Raw genomic sequence first — 19,458 nt, forward strand, 5'->3', positions numbered from 1 at the left:
TTTAGGCCATTTCTATCTTTTAGGAAATGGAGATCTTTGTGTAATTCTGCATTTAACATAGTGATCCTTTCCTTGAAATTACATCAAAGAAGTGAGCGAAATTTGTCTCAGAAGTGAAGATAATGATGATTATTTATGAGAAATTATTTAGATACTGACTTAATGCTGTGGGCTGAATTTTATGAAATTCCCAATATTTGACTATTTTTAACCCAGAAAACGGCATTTCATATGATTCTATCATATGGTTTCACATACTGGTAGGCTATTCTCTTGGTCAGTCTGTAATTAATTTCTGCAACTATTATACAAATAAAAGTAGTGTTGAAGTCTCATGAGTTTTTAAAGGAAACACTAGATGGCAGTAAATACACAAAAGTTGTAACATGACACTGAGTTACCAACATAAAATAATGATCGTTTTGTCTTTTATTCAATTTTACATTGCATACTCAATCAAGCTTTTAAAAAAAAACCTAAAATTTTCTTTTTAATTAAAAAAAATCCTGGGGCTTCCCTGGTGGCACAGTGGTTAAGAATCTGCCTGCCAATGCAGGGGACAGGGGTTTGAGCCCTGGTCAGGGAAGATCCCACATGCCGTGGAGCAACTAAGCCCGTGTGCCACAACTACTAAGCCTGCGCTCTAGAGCCCGTGAGCCACAACTACTGAGCCCGCGTGCCACAACTACTGAAACCCACACGCCTAGAGCCCGTGCTCCACAACAAGAGAAGCCACCACAATGAGAAGACTGCGCTCCGCAACAAAGAGTAGACCCCGCTCATCGCAGCTAGAGAAAGCCTGCGCGCAGCAACGAAGACCCAAGGCAACCAAAAAAATAAATAAAATTTAAAAAAAAAACCCTAAGGTTTCTCCTCACAAGATTTTTAAATAGAGGCTTATTTCTGTTGTACTCTAAGGAACCAGTTTAGATAATGACAGTAAAACAGTTACTTTAATACTACATGAAGAGACTAAAAATGTAAGAGGAGGCATAAGGGTTAGCTCAGGGGAGCAACAAAGTACACGTTAAAACTTGCAGATTAAGTGAATACATGAGGATTAGACCAGCAAAATCAGTCTGCAACACTTGAGGTTAGCCATTTACAGGACAGTCTTATGGGCCAGGAAATCTCCCACATTAATTAAGAAGCAGGGTGTGGCTATCTGATTAAGAGATCACCAATACAAAAGAAGACAGTGGTCTAATTAATGGGAATATTCAGGAAGACTGGGCCAGCCAAAAGTCTAGAGAAAGTGAAGGCAAAATCAAGAAGTGGGCAGTACTGAAATCATCCAGCATTGCTCAGAAGTTGGCGATGGACACCAAGATCCGGCTCATGAAAGCGCTCTGCTCTGTTTGAAGGAAGGGATGGTTTTCAGGTACCCTGTGTCTCTCAAGACTATTACACTCCTCCTGCTCTGCTTCTAAATTTACCAAGAAATCTTCTAACAACCAATTCCACTTCTACTTTTTTATTTACTTTTTTAAATTTATTTATTTTATTTATTTATTTTTGGCTGCATTGCGTCTTCGCTGCTGAGCCCGGGCTTTCTCCAGTTGCAGTGAGCGGGGGCTACGCTTCGTTGCAGTGTGTGGGCTTCTCATTGCGATGGCTTCTCTTGTTGCGGAGCACAGGCTCTAGGCGCATGGGCTTCAGTAGCTGTGGCGTGCAGGCTCTAAAGCACAGGCTCAGTAATTGTGGCTTGCGGGCTCTAAAGCACAGGCTCAGTAGTTGTGGCGCACAGGCTTAGCTGCTCCGCGGCATGTGGGATCTTCCCAGACCAGGGCTCAAACCGGTGTCCCCTGCACTGGCAGGCGGATTCTTAACCACTGCGCCACCAAGGAAACCCTCCACTTCTACTTTAACACCTACGGTTATAAGCACTGGAAAAGTCTCCTTATGGTAGATTAACTACCTGGTATTCTGGTCAGTCCCCTGTGAGTCTCATGATTAAGTGTAAGTCAGCCACAAAGCCTTATTAGCTCTGGATGTGCTGGCAAAGACAACTTCCAAGATCTGCAAAGTTAAGGGCCATATCTTAAATCAAGAAGATGCACTGTGAGCCTGGCCAGCTGGCCATCCCCTGTCCAAGGTACCTCTGTTTTGTTCTCTTACTGCCACAGGTAATAAATTGCCTTGCAAATCGCTCTCCAAAATCCTGTTCAACTCACAAAATTCAAAACAGACCTACTTTTATCTGCAAAGCCATTCTTTCCCTTCCTAGTTGCTGCTGTCTAAAATCATTCTCCAAAATGCATACTCTACGTACAACTTCTATCATGAACACAGATTCCTATCAAATACACTAAAAGAGCAAACAGAGCAAAGGAGAATATATTTCTTTAGCCACCATTAGAAATATACAAGTTCACAATTCCATTTCTTACGGTCAGCCCTAAGTCCAGAATCACTGCTCTATGATCCTACTAAATTCTACTTTGATAAATCTCCACTACTGCTCTATTTTTTTAGTATCTAAAAATGAAAGATCACAATATTCCTGACAACTATAATCACTAGCAACAAAAAAATTCCTGCAAATTCTTCCATTTGCAAACTGGTTAGTGCTTAATTTTCAAGATGTTACGGTAATCTGTATTCAGAAACATGATAAACAAGACAAATATCTAAAAAGTACACAGACAGCCTACTTGTACTTGGTATGTGAAATTATGAGTCTTCCTACACGTTACATTTTGGAGTTTCAGAGTGTTTTGCAATGAATCCCACACCTATTGCAAATGAGACTTAAGTCATGATCAAAAAGCATTTCTTAGGATTTATCTGCTTTAGAAAGTGGAAGTGACAGATTCCCTCACCCTCAAACAGACTGAAAAAAAACCCATTAAATCTATAGAATTCTATTTCAAATAGGATTTATCTCCTCAACACTAGACAGGCCAGCACAAAGACTGGAAAAATCAGTCCTGTTAGCACCACGGTGACTTTTTTGTAGTAGTCAATAACCAGGAATGAACAGCCTGGATCCTCATGTGTTCCTATTACCTGAGCCACTTTGCTTTCTTACCAGTAAATGCATGTCGCTAAACTGCCCATCACTGACAGCCAGAGACATCACTGCCTTAGAATAACACAGGCATCTGACGTAGAGACTATTTAAAACAGGTCTAAATGTTCACTTACCTCCACTGCTACTACGATCAAAATGAGGTCGGCTTTTGACTCTGGAAAGAGTGCATTCACTTGTGGTGACATTCCAATCAGAGCACAGTTAGTGACCACAGATATAACACTCATTGTTTCAAAAGCCAACTGAAAGAAAAAGAAAATGTGAAATTAAAGACCATAAGGACTGCTTCCATATTTCCTCATCCTTTTTCGTATTATCTAAAGTCTTTCCTTAGTTCTAAACATTCCAAGGACATGTACAACTTCTTCTCTATAATGCCATGATTTTCGTTAGCTCAAAAAAGCCATACTGTTAGAGGTATTTCAGTTACTTTTGGGTTGAATATCCCAAACAGTATGTTCTATCTTCCCAAATGGAGGTGGCCAGGGACCTGAATTGGGAACACATCCAAGAAAAATACACTATTAAAGTTACTTGACTCTATGCATAGCTAAAGGGAATCTAAACTAGGGCCGCCAGAGAGAATGTTTCACATTCAAAAACAGTTAGGTATGATTTCAAATAGAATTCATTTCGTGAAACGGTCCTTCTACTTTGACAGACCACATACCACATCTGGTTCAGCCATACCCAAGGCACCAGCGATAATGATCCCTTCCTAGCGGCATTTACCGAATCACCTGTAGAACTTCAGAAAAATACAGATGCCAGGCCCCACTGAGACCTACTAAGTAGATTGAACCAGGGTCCCATGAAGGAAACTGGTGTGTATTACTGAGTATGGACTATGGAAACATTGTGACCATTGTTCTTTCTTTCCCTCTTTCTCTCTTTCTTTCTTTCTTTTTATGTACAGCACTTGGTGATCACTACTTAATAACAATGTCTAATTCTAAGAAATACAATTAACTATTAGAAATATAGAAGCAAAACAAAACACGATTGGATCCAAACTTAATAAAATCTTGTCCCAGGAAGAATATCTACCATCTTACAATATTTTAGAAATCCTTTGTGTAATCTTATTTTTCCAGTTTTCTTTACAAAAAATCTACTCAGGACTTTATCTTAAAATAGCTTTAAATTTCTATTTATTGATTTATTATAAATTAGTTCAAAAATAAAATGTTATCAGTGTATAGGGAAGAGTCTCCTTGTCCCCTTTCTCCCCCTCGTCACCTCCTGTTCTCCCCATAAGATAATCACTATTATTAATTTCTTATGTATCTTTCCAGACACTGTATGCAAATAAATATAAGCAAACCTGAACATATACTTTCTTACTCTTTTCTCAGCATAATACACATTGTCAAGCCCCTTGCTTTTGTCACTTAAAATGTCTTGGAGGATATTCCGTGTCAGTACTCAAAGATCTCCCTCATTCTTAAGTCACAGCGAAAGACTTAAGTCACAACTGCTTAAGTATTTCATTGCATCAATGTACCAAGGTTAATTTAACCATTTCCTTATTGCTTGCTATTACAAATAATGCTACAACTAGTAAACTTGCAAACACGTCATTTAAGAAGTATGGAAGTGGGGTAAGTTCCTGAAAGTGGACTAGTTGAGTCAAAGGTGCCACTGTGTTCATAATTTTGATAGATAAGACCAAGCCGAACTCCCCAGGGTTGACCAGTTCACTTTCCCATTGGCAGCACATGACAGTGTCTGGCTTCCTGCATTTTTAATACATTTCTAACTAAGCTTTTGGGTTTTTAAATATCACCTATACTGAGTTACAATTTATGTAAAATAAATTGTACTCATTTATGGTATACACTTCATTAACTTTTGATAAGTGTATTTACCAGTGAAACCACCATCACAAATAGGATATTTCCATTTTCGCCAAAAGATTCCTGGCCCCAAGCAAACCACCCCTCACTTTATACCTGGCCCCAAGCAAACACTGATCTGTTTTTTTGTCACTATATATTAGTGAAAAAAAGCAGAATGCAAACTGAAGGAAAAAGCAAAGAAAACAGAACACAAAAATGAGAAAAAAAATTATAAAAAAATAACAAATAGAACAAAGGAAAGAAAAAAAACAAGGAAAAAACAGAACAGCAAAAAAGTAACGCAGAAATAGAAATATAAAAGAATTAAAAATATATTAAAAAATTTTTACACTAAATAAAAAGTAAAAACAAATTTAAAAAACAGAAGAAAAGAACAAAACATAAAAAAACAGTAATAATTATATTTTCCTGGGGTCTCAGCTGTCAGTGTCCTTCTCCCCACTGTGAGTCACAGCCAACCTTCACCTCCCCAGGAGGCCCTCCAAAACCCCTAAGTCTCTGGTCCCTCTGTGGGCACTGTGGGGGCAGCTCAGACTCTGACCTGGCCCAACTCCCATGTGTACTAGTCCCCAAAGTCCACAGCAGCTAGAGCTAGACTGATTTCAGTTATGGGAACACTCGTCCGTTCAGATATTCCAGACACAGGGTTTACCAAGCCAATTGCAGGGATTTAATCTGCGGTTTGTGCAGCTGCATGGAAAGGTTTTGGTTCCTCTTCCTTAGTCGCCCCGCCCCTGGGGCTCATCTGTGGTTTTAGCCCCACCTCTGCACATGGGCCATCCACAGGAGTCTGCTCCTGAGACTGCCCTGGAGCACGCATGTCTGCCCCAGTGAGGACAGGACGTGGAGGTGGCACAGCTGCCTGGTTTGCAGGGGCCCTGCCGGCGACAAGTGTATGGGAAAGCTGGCAGCCATGGGCGTGAGAGATCTGGCCCTAGTGGGAGCCTTGCCTAGCGCCTGGCAGCTGGTTCAAGAAGGTCAGCCCTGGTGGGGTCTTTTCCTAGCACCTGGCAGCAGGCATGAGAAGGTCAGCTCTGGTGGGGGCTTTTCCTAGCACTTGGCGGGGCAGGGGGCCAGCACATGGGGAGAGAGAGGCTTCAATGGTGGTTCCACCCCCTGCGCGTCACTTAACAGTGACGCCTTGCTTCTATGGCAGTCTGGGTTTCCTCCACAAGCATTCCCAGTTGTGGATTACCTCTCTCCCATCCCCTCTGGCTGTCTCCTCGCAGCCAACAGCAGTCCTCCCCCTGGGTTTGTTCTCCAATCCCCACGTTCCAGCTCTCAGCCCCCGTGTGCACTGGTGGACTCACGTCCCAGTCTGGGATGCACAGGGCTGTGGCACGGACAATCTGTGTAGATCTTACTCTGTTCTATCTGCCACAGACCAGCCGTTTCATGCTCCTCTGAGAGCCTCAGATGATCCCCTTCTGTCCCAACTGATTTCCTCGTCGGTGAGGGGGCTTCTCCAGATACAAGAACCTCTCCTCTGCTTCAGCTCTTCCCCAAGTGCGCAGATCCCATCCTACTTCCTCTCCTCTTCTTTTTCCCTTCTTTCTTTTGTCCTACCCAGTTATGTGGGGATCTTTCTTGTCCTTTCCAGTGTCCAAGGTCTTCTGCTAGTGTTCAGCTAGTGTTCTGTGAGAACTGTTCCATCTGTAGATGTATTTGTGATGCATTTGTGAAAAGAGATGAACTCCAAGTCCTCCTACTCCTCCACCATCTTGGTTTAGCAACATACAGATTTTAACATTGTATGTTATCAGTAATTTATTCCTTTTTTACTGCCGAGTAGTGCTCCATTTTACGAATATACCATAATTATTTTTTTTACCCATTTACCTATTGACAGCAAGTTGGGTTGTTTCCAGTTTTGGACTACTGTGAATAAAGTTACTATGGACACTCCTGTGCAGTCTTTGTATGGACATATTCTTTCATTTCCCCTGGATTTCTAAGAGCAGAAGTGCTGGGTGGCATGGTAGCTGTATGTTGAACTTTTTTTACAAACTGCATTCTAGTTTTGTGACCATTATAGTACATGCTTATCAGCAATGTATGAGAGTTCCAGCTACTATACCTCATTGCCAACACTTGGCATCATCAGTCTTCTTAATTTTAAAACAGGTATACAGTGCTATTGCGTTGTGGTTTTCATGTGCATTTCCCTGGTAGCTAATTGTAAATATTTTCATGAGCTCATTGGCCATTTGTATATATTCTTTAGTGAAGCATTTCTTCAAATATTTTGTCCATGTTCTCATTTAATTGCATTATTATTGAGTTGGTGAGTCCTTCATATAATCTGAATACAAATTCTTTGGCAGACAAATGTACTGTCAACATTTTCTCCCACTCTGTGTCTTGCCGTTTTTCCTCTTAACTTCTGAAGAGCAAACTACCCCTTGACACACACACTTTGGAGACTTAATTATACCAAAACTATTGGTGGACGGTCAATAATTTTCTCCACTGAACTGACATTTCACCTATATCATATACTGAATTTCTGAACTTTTAATCCTGCTCCATTGGTTTGATTGTCTAATGATGCACCAGCACTACACTACTTTAAGAACTGAGGTTATATAACAAGCTTTAACATGTAGGAAGGAGTGTCCCTGCCCTTATTCTTTAGAGTTTTCTTGCTATTCTATTTCATTTATTTTTCCCTGTGAACTTGACAATAAGTTTACCTAGTTAAAAGAAAAACTTCCATTAGGATAGTGCTACATTTATAAGCTCATTTGTAGATTAATTAATTTGTAAATTAATGGAGAACTGATATATTTAGAATACTGAGTCTTCCTACATTAGTTAGCTATTGCTGTGTAACAAACCATCCCAAACTCTCTGGCTTAAAACAACAACCATATACTTAGCTCATGATTCTGCAGGTAGACAATTTAGGCTGTGCTCACCTATGCAATTTTTCTGGTCTAGCTGACCTTGACTGGGCTTGCTCATGTACCTGTGGTCAGCTAGTGGGTAAATTGGAGATATCATTGGCCTTTCTATGCTAGTTAGAATTTCTAGTACTATATTCAGTAAAAGTAGTGACGGTGGACATTCTTGCATTGTTCTTAATCTTAGAAAGAAAGCATTCAATCTTTCACTAATAAGTATGGCGTTAGCTTTAAGTTTTTTTAAATAGATGCTCCTTATCAAGTTGAAGGTGACAGTATATTCTACTGTTGAGTAGAATGTTCTATAATATGGATTAGATTCATAATTTGATGGTGTTGTTGAGTTCATCAATAACCTTGATGATTTTTTATCCAGCATTCTGTCAATTGTTGAGAAACGGATGTTGAAGTCTCTAACTGTAATTGTGGATTTATCTATTTCTCCTTTTAGTTCTATGTTTTTAGTTCACATATTTTACAACCTTGTTGTTTGCTGAATATATAAGATTTCTACATCGTCTTGATAATTTGACCCTTTTATCAAAGAATGTTCCTTTCTGGTAATTTTCTTTGCTCAGAAGTCTACTCTATATGATATTAATATAGCCACTCCTGCTTCCTTACAATTAATTTTTCCACATATATTTTTTCTATCCTTTCACTTTCAACCTGCTTAATCATGTTTAAATTGGGTTTCTTGTAGATGGCATATAGTTGAGTTATGCATTTTAATCCATTATGTCAATCTTTGTCTTTAACTCATGTCTTTAGACCCTTTACCGTTAATCAAAATATCGACTTAAGTCTGCCATTTCTTCATTTTCTGTGTTTTCATTTCTCTGTTTTCTTCTCCTTGTCTTACTGTAGGTTACCTCAACATTTTTTTTTACTACATTTTGATTTAACTATGTTTTTGAGTGTATCTTTTAAACAATATAGCTTTTTAGAGGTTGTTCTATATATAGACATACACACACAAATATATATACTATATTTTATATGTGTGTGTATATATATGTATACATTCAGTCTACTTGTATCATTTAGTTTGAGTAAAATACAGAAATCTTACCTTCCTTTATCACTCCCCATTTATAATATAATTGTCATAAAATTTTTTCTACATATACTTAGAACCATTAAATAGTGTTGTATTTTTTGGTTTCAACTGTCAAACATAACTCTAAAGACTCAGGAGTAAAAGGAAAATATATTGTTTTTACTTGTGTTTTTGTTTACCATGTTTTTGCTTCCTGACATTGTCCCTTTATCATTTCCTCAGTTTACAGAACTTTTAGTCATTCTTTTAGGATAGGTCTGCTAGCAAAAAATTCTCTTACTTTTCCTTCATTTGAGAGTGTCTTGATTTCCCCTTCCTTCCCAAAGGATATTTTCTCTGAATATAGGATTCTGTATTGACAGTATTTTTCAGCCTTGGAAAATATTGTGCCACTTTCTTCTGGCCTTCATGATTTCTGATGAGAAACTGGCTGTCATTCTAATTGTTTTTCCCCTATAGGTGAGAGGTCATTTCTCTCAGTGCTTTCAAGAATATTTTTCCTTGTCTTTAGTTTTCAGATGTTTAATTATGATGTGTTTTGGCATGAACTTCTTTGTTTGGGGTTCACTTGGCTTCTTGAACCTATAGTTTTAGGTCTCTTGCCAAGTTTGAAAAGTTTTGGTCATTATTACTTCAAGAGGCTTTTCAGCCCTTCCTTCTTTCTCCTTTCTTTCTTGGACTCCAATAACAGGAATGTTAGATTTTGTTGTTGTTCTTATAGTCACACAGGTCTCTGAGGCTATATTTACTTCTTCAGTCTATTTTCTCTCTGTTGTTCAGATCAGGTAAGTTCTATTTTTCTCTTTTCCAGCTCCTGCTTCTTTCCTCTATCCCTTCCATTCTGCTATTGCACCCATTCACTGAGCTTTTTGTTTATTATATTTTCAACTTCTAAAATGTCCATTTGATTCTCCTTTGTGTCTATTTCTTTGCTGAGACGTTCTAAGTCTATTTTTTCATCTGTCGTAGGTGTGTTTGTAATTGCTTGTTGAAGCATTTTTACCGTGACTGCTTTAAGATCTTTGTCCAGTATTTCCAACACGTGTGTGTCATCTTGGTGGTGGCATCTGCTGATGGCCATTTTTTTCATTCAGTTTGGTATCATCCTGGTTCTTGGTATAATGAGTGATTTTTTAATAAAAACCTTGATACTTTAGGTGTTATAAGACTCCAGATTTTGTATAACCTTTTGTTTTAGTTGGTTCCTCTGATACCACTCCAGCAGGGGACAATATCTTGTCACTAGCAGGTAGAGGCAGAAGTCCAGGTTCTCCACCTGGACACCACTGACACCCAAGGTGGGGAGTGGGGTCATTATTGCTGGAGAGGGGCAAGAGTTCTGGCTTCCCACTAGACTACCACTAATACCTCCTTTGATGGAGGGGTACAAGTCCCTCCTTTGTGCACTCATGTGGCCTCTTGGATGGTATTAAAAGTCTTGACTCTCCACTGGGCTTCCTCTGAGACCACCCTAGCAGGGATCTGAAAGGGAATCTCATTACTGCCAGGTAGGAGTGGAAGTGGAAGTCCAGGCTCCCCAGTAGAAGTCCAGTGTCAGTGATTTCTACTGACACTGCAGTGGGGAGGGCCTCATTAGTACCAGTGGGTGAGGCCCAGCTGACTACTCTCCAAGAAAACCGTCAAAGTTTCACATCTGAAAGGAGTTGTGGAGATTGTAGCTCATCCCCGCCCCCAACTTTAAAAACAAGAAAAGCATGGCCCAGAGAAAGTTAATGACCACCTGAAGTTCCACAGCTAGTTTGTGGCATGGCAAGGATAAAATCCAGTTTTCCCAAATCTCTCCATAGAGCTTTTTTTTTTAAATCACAATACCTCATTTTGTTTTTAAAGAAGTAATTTTTTATCAAATAATTACCTGCCATACACCAATACTGGCTGAAGGTTCTGAGAATGGGCGTTTGAAGACCCTGCACATTTTTAAGGCGTCTGAATTAACTTCAGTGAGATTATTTAGCACGGCGAAGGCAGCTGCCAGTGGGTAAACACAGGAGAAAAGGCTCACATAACCAAACTGCAGGAATAACTCCAAGTAATCATCAAAGGTGCCCTGAAAATGTAAAAAAGAAGAAAACAGGCATTGTTTTAATATCACTTAATAAGAACAGTCTTTTGCAATACTATTCAAGGCATGAGCAGCTAACCAAAAAAAAAAAAACTCAGAGTTTCTCCCAATTCCTTCTTCTCAACAACGGAATTTACTTAAATTCAAAGACAATTTTATATTAAAGTCCCTGAAATGCAGAATAAAAAAATGATTTAGCTGCTCATATCATGTCGAATCACTGGATTATTACCTTTTTTCCCCTAAGGTAAATAACAGCAAAGCTAAAGAAGTTTGCTCTTGACCAAGTAAAAAGAAATGATCCAGGATCATTATTAGAAATTTAACATGATGGTCCCTTCACATCATGGGTACCCCAGCATCTCAGCCCCTGACCCTCCATTAAAAAACTGATGGTGGTGATGCCAGTGAAACCGGCAGAGTGAGAACCTCCAGAAGTTTACATCTCCATAAAAGCAAACAACAAATGACAAAATTTGTCAAAAGCAACTTTTTCAGTACTCTGGAAATTAACTAAAGGCTTGCAGCATTCGGGGCAGAATTTAGTCAAGCTCAACCTTGTGGCATTTGAACTTACTCTAGTTTCATATCCTGCTCCCGAGTTCTGCAGCAGCCTCGAAAAATAACAGCATGCGTTCCTGTGCCAGAGAGGAGAGTGGGGACGCAGATCTTTGAAGGCCTCATTCCCACAGGGAAATCATCATCTGACCTGGCTCTAGAAGACCCCACTCAAAAGGCTTGTCTCTATTTAACCGCAGAGTCTTCCCAGAGCTAAAGGCTCCTCCCCCAGGGATGTTAATTGAATGCTTTAACATCAGTCTGCTGGAGGTAAAGGGTAGCAGCTGGGGCAAACAACAGACTAGCCAGGGAGCCCAAAAGAAAAGGCTGAAGCATGAGATATCCACAGGGGGTTTGCAAAGCTCCCACATTTTACTGGGAATTGAGAAGATGAGGCACATGCAGAAGATCACATATAAGCTTAGGAAAGATCTGAGAAAGGTCTAAGATCTCACCTCTGACTAACCCTGAAGCTCTGCACAAGCAGAAAGTGAACGAACGCTAGGGCAGAATTTTAAACTTCCTGGCTTAGTATTGAAGGCATGCCCTAACACAATAACAAAGACCTAACAGACATGTATAAAACATTCAATCCAATAGCAGAACACTCGTTCTTCTCAAGTGTACATGGAACATTTTCCAGGACAGATAACATGTTAGGCCATAAAACACTTCTCTACAAATTTAAAAGGCTTAAAAATCATACAAAGTATCTTCTCTGACCACAATGGAATAAAACGGGAAATCAACAACAGAAGGAAATTTCGGAAATTCACATACTATGTGAAAATTGAGCAACACACTCCTAAAAAAAACAATGAGTTAAAGAAGAACTCACAAGAAAAATTAGTAAATACTTTGAGGTGAATGAAACATACCAAAACTTAATAAGATACAGTGAAAGCAGTGCTCACAGGGAAATTTATGGCTGTAAATGCCTTTGTTAAAAAAGAAGAAAGATCTTAAAAAAACTGAAATTTTCATCTTAAGAAACCGGAAAAAGAAGAGTAATCTAAACCCAAAGCAAGCAGAAGGAAATAAATAATAAAGATTAGAGTGAAATAAATAAAATAAAGAATAGAAAAACAAAGAAGAGCAATAAAACCAGAATTCGGTTTTTTGAAATGATTGAGATCAACGAAAAATGACAAACCGTTACCTAAACTGTGCAAGAAACAAAGAAAGACTCAAATTACTAAAATCAGGAATGAAAGAAGGGACATTACTATTGACCTTTAAGTCAGTAAGGGAAGGGGAAGAATTGTAAGTAAGAAGAATTATGAACAATTTGAGACAGAAAGGAAGGGGCAGGGTGAAACCATTAAAAGACTGATACAACCATTAAGAGCAGGATACGACAAAAACTGGTTAGAACCTACTAGGCCCAAGATGGTGTAAGAGTCAACTTCCGTAGACCTTGAGCCTCATTATACACTCACTGTAATGCATTAGCATATGCTAAACAACACGCCCACAGGTGCCATGACAGTTCCAAGGCCGCCCATAAAAGGCCAAAAAGTGGGCAGTGCCCCAACTCCTGGAAATCCCTGCTGCTTCTCCAAGATAGCTACAACATTCCTCCCACTCATTAGCCTATGAAACTTCCCAGCCCATGAAAACTAACCATCACCACAACTCAGGGCTGCTCTTGCCTTCTGAGACAGCCTACACTCTTGTCTATGGAGTGTATATCTCTCTAAATAAACCTGCTTTCAGTTTACTATGGCTCCCTCTTGAATTCTTTCCTGTGTGAAGCCAAGGACCCTTACTTGGCAGCCTGCCCCAGGGACTCACTCGAGACCTGGGACATGACAACAATTATATGCCAAAAATAACATTAAATAACCTTGATGAAATGGGTAAATTCTTAGAATGACACAAACTATCAAAAGTGACTCGAGAAGAAACAGAACATCTAAACAGACCTAAAACAAGTAAAAAGACTGAGTTAGCAATCAAAAACTTTGCACAAAGAAAAACCCAGGCCCAGACAGTTCACTTGTGAATTCTCTCAAACACTAGAAGAAGAATTAATACTAATTCTTCAAAGTCTTCCAGAAAGAACAAGAGGAAGAAACACTTCCCAACTCATTCTGTGTAGCCAGTACAACCTCAATAGCAAAACCAAAGACTTCATAAGAAAAATACAGACCAACACCCCTGAATAAAGATATAAAAATCCTCAACAAAATACTAGCAAGGTGGACCCAGCAGCAGAGTAAAAGGATTTTACACTGTGATCAAGTGGGATTTACCCCAGGATTGTAAGATTGGTTCAACATATAAATATTAGTCCATGTGATACACCACATTAACAGTTTTATTGGTATACATGTATGCATGTATAAATATATTTAATCATCTCAATAGACACAGGAAAAACAAAGTACAACACCCTTTCATGATAAAAGCACTCAACGAATCATAGAGTAGTAAATCTTCCTGACCTTGGATTAAGCAATGGCTTCTCAGACACGACACCAAAGGCACAAGTTACAAAAAAGAGAGAAATTGGACGTCACCAAAATTTAAAACTTTTGTGGATCAAAGGACACCATCAAGAAAGTAAAAAGATAAACAACAGAATGGGAAGAAATATTTGCAAATCATATATCTGATAAGAAATTTATATTCAGAACATATGAAGAACTCTTGCAACTCAATAACAAAAGGGCAGATGACCCAATTTAAAAATGGGCAAAGAATGTGAATATATATTTCCCCAAAGAAGAGATACAAATGGCCAAAAGTCACATGAAAAGATGAACAATATATTTAGGCATTAGGAAAATCCAAAGTAAACCCACAATGAAATACTACTTTACACCTACTAGGATAGCTATCATTTAAAAAAAAAAAAAAAATGAGGCTGTGGAAAAAATGGGACCCCACTCGTGGCTAGTTGGAATATAGAATCACCACCACTTTTGAAAATAGTCTGGCAGTTCCTTAAAGTTAAACGTTGAGTTAACATACGACCTAGCATATGGCAACATGTGTTCATACAAAAACTTGTACAAAAATGTTCACAATAGCATTATTCATAATAGCCAAAAAGTGGAAACAATCCAAATGTCTACCAGCTGATTAATGGATAAACAATACGTAGTGTATCCATACAATGGAATATTATTCAACCACAAAAAAAGGAATGGGGTACAGGCACATGGTACAGCGTGAATAAACGTTAAAAGCATTATGCTTAGAGAAAGAAGCCGGACACAAAAGGCCACCTATTATATGATTTCATTTATATGAAATGCAGAGAATAGGTAAATCCACAGAATGTAGATTAGTGATTGCCAGACTAGGGGAAGATGTTACTGCTACTGGGTATGGGGAGTTTGGGGGTCGATGATGAAAATGTTCTGGAATTAGATAGTGGTGATGATTGTACCACCTTGTGAATTTACTAAAATCCTCTAAATTGTACATTTTTAAATGGTTAATTTTATGGTATGTGAATTATTACCTCAACTTTTTAAAGAAGTTAAAAAAAAAAGCTGTTAGTAACAAGGAAGCTCCCCAGAATAGCCCTAGTGGAAGTAGCAGACACATCAAAGAGGCAAAAAAGAAAAAGGAGTCCACGGAAGAAAAGGGGGAAACCAGGAAAGCATGACGAAATCCCTCTGAAACTATATTTAAAAACCTTTCTGATGTGCTTTAAAAGGTTTAGTCCAAAGGAAGAAAGGAGCAAAAGTCATTACATACCCTTGATTTGTAGGTAAGAGATATAAACGGAAAGAGGTGAGTTCCTTCGTGATCTTTAATAACTGGAAAAAGGCGCCTGCATTGAAATGGGATGCCTGGTCATTGGTGACTGTGACTTGTCACCTGAGTAACTCCTTGACTGGACCCAACGGCCTGCTGCTCACAGCCTGATCCAAGAGGGGCTGGGCAGCACTCTATGTGGTGCAGTGACTGGGTGAGGGAGCCACAGGCACCCACTTCCAGCATCCTCAGGCGCTCTCATGATCATCCAGTGCACATGCAACAACAGTTTCAGTTTAAGAAGACTATTCATCATCATATTTTAAAGCAACATGAATATTTTAAATTAATAATTATAATTAGCATTACTGCATCTCAGAGTCAGTCTTGCACCGAGACAGGCATATTAGGCTCAGTAGCTGAGAGCTTTAGTATAAGTCAGATTCTACTTGTAGTTGGTTTCCTTTTTTATTTTATATTTTACTAAAATAGAAAACACTCAAACATAATTACAGAGTACTGGGGATGGCAGGAAGTGCTTCTTCCAGACGCTCTGGGTATTTGGATGAAGTGTGAACCCAGGGGTTTTGAGTGAGTTTCACTGGCTGTTTGCAAGGCCTGCCAAAGAGCAATGCCAAACACATGTGCTTTGGGAGCTGGCAGGTTGACGCTCAGCTGGGGGTTCAGTGGTGAGCAGTTTCTAAACAACTCTTTGGTTGCATTTGGCTCCAGAAAGAATGTCCTTATGTGTGCTGCAGCATACGGATGTGATTTTTAAATATGCCCAGCAATATGGCATCGATTTACTTCTCTGAAGAGTGAAGAAATCAACAGTGAAACTCTTAGCAATCGAGCCATTTTTACCCCAATTCGATCTTAAGAAATCCTGATAGCCTATGCTCAGCTTTCAAAATTGTGTTGTTTCAGCTCATGAAATAAAAGGGTGAGCCTCTGCAGAGATGTGTAGACAGTTTCTCTCAGATGTACCAGGTGCAGCCTCCAGAAGCCACGCAAAGGTCTTCCTGGCCTTTTTAGCATCCAGCACCCAGGGAGCCCCTCCCCCCCATTCTGTGTTCCCACCTCACAAGCGGATTCAGAGTGTAGAATTTACATGGTAATTCTATCAGTACTTTCACACTTCTGAGCACTTTGGGGTCAGTCAATTCAGCAAACCAGGGACGTAATCCAACAGCAAGAAGGAAAAAAAAATGCAATTTTAACAAAGTAAACAGCACATACTAAAAAACACATTAAACAAGACAATCTACCCCAATAGCTGCAAGTTAGAAAACACCAACTTACTAAGATGATTCTAAGAATGTACGAACACAAAGTTTCAGGCTCCAGGGGATCCATCCCACTGGCCCCTCGCACCATCCCTGGAGAAACATCACGTCTCAGAGTTCCGCATGATGAGTATGTGAGGAGGATAAAGTACAGGATGAGGGCAACAAGCAGCACACAGACAGCAGCGGCTGGGCTGCTCTTTTCCTAAAACTGTTCTTTATGCAGCATTACACTGAGCACCCGCTGAATGCCAGGCTCTGCATTAGCAACAGAGTTTTGCACGATAAATAACGCAGGGACCCTATCCCAGTGACTGAGAAAGGAAAATTACTAGCAAATGGCACAAACCCTAAACAAAATATTAGCATATTCAACATAACAATGTAGATAAAAAAATACTGAACAAGTGAAGTTAATCATTTAAATGCAAACATGGTGTTCCATTAGGAAACTTACAAATATAAATGAAAATATTAATTAAAGGAGATAACATGATGATCGGAACAAAAGCAAAAAAAATAATTTTTGATAAAATTCAACATCATCCACAATAAAAACTCTTCCCAAATAAGGAAGAGAAAAAAAACATTCTTGAACTGATAAAAAGTCACCTACCAAAAACACGGAACAAACATAATACTCAACGGTTAGGAAAAAAAAAATCAGGAACAAGATGAAGATTCCTGTTATAACTACTTCTGTCCAAATTGTACTGAACATATTAGTGAGCCAAATAAATAAATAATAAAAAGTATAAGGACTGCAGGAAGAAACAAAATGGCCATTAGTGAGGTGGGTGGGGAAGGGAAGGACTGAGAGTTTGGGATTAGCAGACGCAAACTATTACATATAGGATGGATAAAGAAGGTCCTACTGTGCGGCATAGGGAACTATATTCAATACCCTGTGATAAACCATAATGGAAAAGAATATGAAAAAATATATATATATAGCTGAATCACTTTGCTATACAGCAGAAATTAACACAACATTATAGATCAACTATACTTCAATAAAATAAAAATTTAAAAATAGCCTTTTTGGGGGCTTCCCTGGTGGCTCAGTGGTTGAGAGTCCGCCTGCCGTTTCAGGGGACACGGGTTCGTGCCCTGGTCCGGGAGGATCCCACATGCCGCAGAGTGGCTGGGCCCGTGAGCCATGGCCGCTGAGCCTGTGCGTCCAGAGGCTGTGCTCCACAACGGGAGAGGCCACAACAGTGAGAGGCCCGCATACTGCAAAAAAAAAAAAATAGCCTTTTTTGGCCACACCACGTAGCATGCAAGATCTTAGTTCTCCGACCAGGGATTGAATCCGTGCAGTGGAAGCACAGAGTCTTAACCACTGGACCACCAGGGAAATCCCTAGCCATTATTCATTTGTAGGTGAAATAACTGTCTACAGAAATAACTGTCTATAGAAAACCTAATAAAATCCAAAAAAATAGGAGAATTCAGCAGTTTCTGGATAAAAAAATACAAAAACCAACAACATTCCTATATGCCAGCAACAAACGATTAGAAACTATTTATAAAGAGCTACCATTTATACGGAATAGGATAGTCTCAAAGAATCTACCACAGATAACCTATTCAACACAAAGTGAAAAAGAACCTTTGCAAACTGTCACCCAGTCAATCACTTGATCTAACAAGGCAGCCCCACACAAGGGTCAACCTGCCATCAATGCGTCCTGATGGGGTACAATGGAGGTATACCTCCAAAACCGCTGAACTTGAATCTTAGGGAGTAACAAATGGGACAAATCCACTTCACGGAAGTTAATGCTCTGAAAAACAAAAACGAGTGGGAATTATTCTAGATCTGCAAACTTTCAGGTCTCCAAAGCCCTAAACTCTTTAAAATCACTGAGGGCACCGAAGACTTTTTGTTCATGGGAGTTATTATACCTAGTGTTATTTACTGTGTTAGAAATTAAAACTCAGAACTTAAAAAATATTTCTCCTTGATTCATTTCAATAATAAAAAGCATATTAACATTAATAAAATATTGTTTGAAAAATCATTATGTTTTCCAAAACAAAAAACGTCTAGTGCGGTGAGTGGCGCTCAATTACGTTTTTGGCAAACCTCGTCAATGTCTAGCTCACTAGAGGTCAGCTCATTTGCTGTGTGGCAACATGCTGCTCTAGTTGGAATACTGATCATGAAAATTCAGCCTCACACAGCTATGCAGTTGCACATGAACTGTTCCCAGGAACGGAACAGCAGCGCACAGTGAGATCAGAGGGGCTATACAGCCCTGGCCCTGTGGCTGGAGAAACAGGGTCGGGAGACCCCAGTGGATCACCCCTGGTGGAGACATTATGGAGAATGTCTTTTTCTTTATACTCTGTTCTACGTTTTCCAAGTTTTCTACAGTAAGTAAGCAAGTATGACTTTTTAGAATCAAGGTTTTTAAGTCTCAAACTGCTTTTCCCCAAAGCTTGGCAACATTGTTTTAGATTCATATATAGCACTCAGGATGAGATTACAGAAAATACAATTTTAAGCTCATTAGCTTCAGTGAGGAGAAAAATATACCCGGAGGGAAGGATGAGTGCATAGCAAACAATGATCTAGAACAAATGTGCCCCCAAAGCATCTCCCCCTTTCCAAATATATGGGGAGAGTTGAAATAGAAAATACCTGATGTCATTTCCACGAAGAGAGTAAAGGAGGAACTTGTAGGAGATGAGGAGGGAAAAACAGTCAGATAACGCGGGGCCCCGCAAGCAAGTTAAGTTACTAAGGAGAGGCACTCACTGTTAACCCCAGCATTCACACACAGACCCAGGGCCTGTGAGAGAAATTAATATACCATTTCCTTAACTTCATATCAGAGAGCCCATGCTGAATAATAGACTCTGAAGAGAAAAGCAAAGTCTTGAATCTTGTTTCTGATTTAGTCACCAGGTGATTAATAACACAGAGCTTCGGACTTCCCTGGTGGCGCAGACTTCCCT

General features: G+C 39.4%; 1 protein-coding gene across 1 annotated transcript in view; it reads right to left on the reverse strand.

Moving 5' to 3' along the window:
- ANO10 (anoctamin 10) overlaps positions 1-19,458 on the reverse strand; it is a 213,148-nt gene that overhangs the window by 152,816 nt on the left and 40,874 nt on the right. The window contains exons 10-11 of the mRNA XM_060162288.1: positions 10,733-10,924; positions 3,148-3,276 (exon numbers count right to left, since the gene is read on the reverse strand). Of these exons, the coding sequence (XP_060018271.1) occupies positions 3,148-3,276; positions 10,733-10,924 (321 nt within the window). The remainder of the gene's footprint in view (positions 1-3,147; positions 3,277-10,732; positions 10,925-19,458) is intronic.

The sequence above is a fragment of the Lagenorhynchus albirostris genome, chromosome 10 (genome assembly GCF_949774975.1).
Source record: "Lagenorhynchus albirostris chromosome 10, mLagAlb1.1, whole genome shotgun sequence".
In the NCBI taxonomy this organism is placed as follows: Eukaryota; Metazoa; Chordata; class Mammalia; order Artiodactyla; family Delphinidae; genus Lagenorhynchus; species Lagenorhynchus albirostris.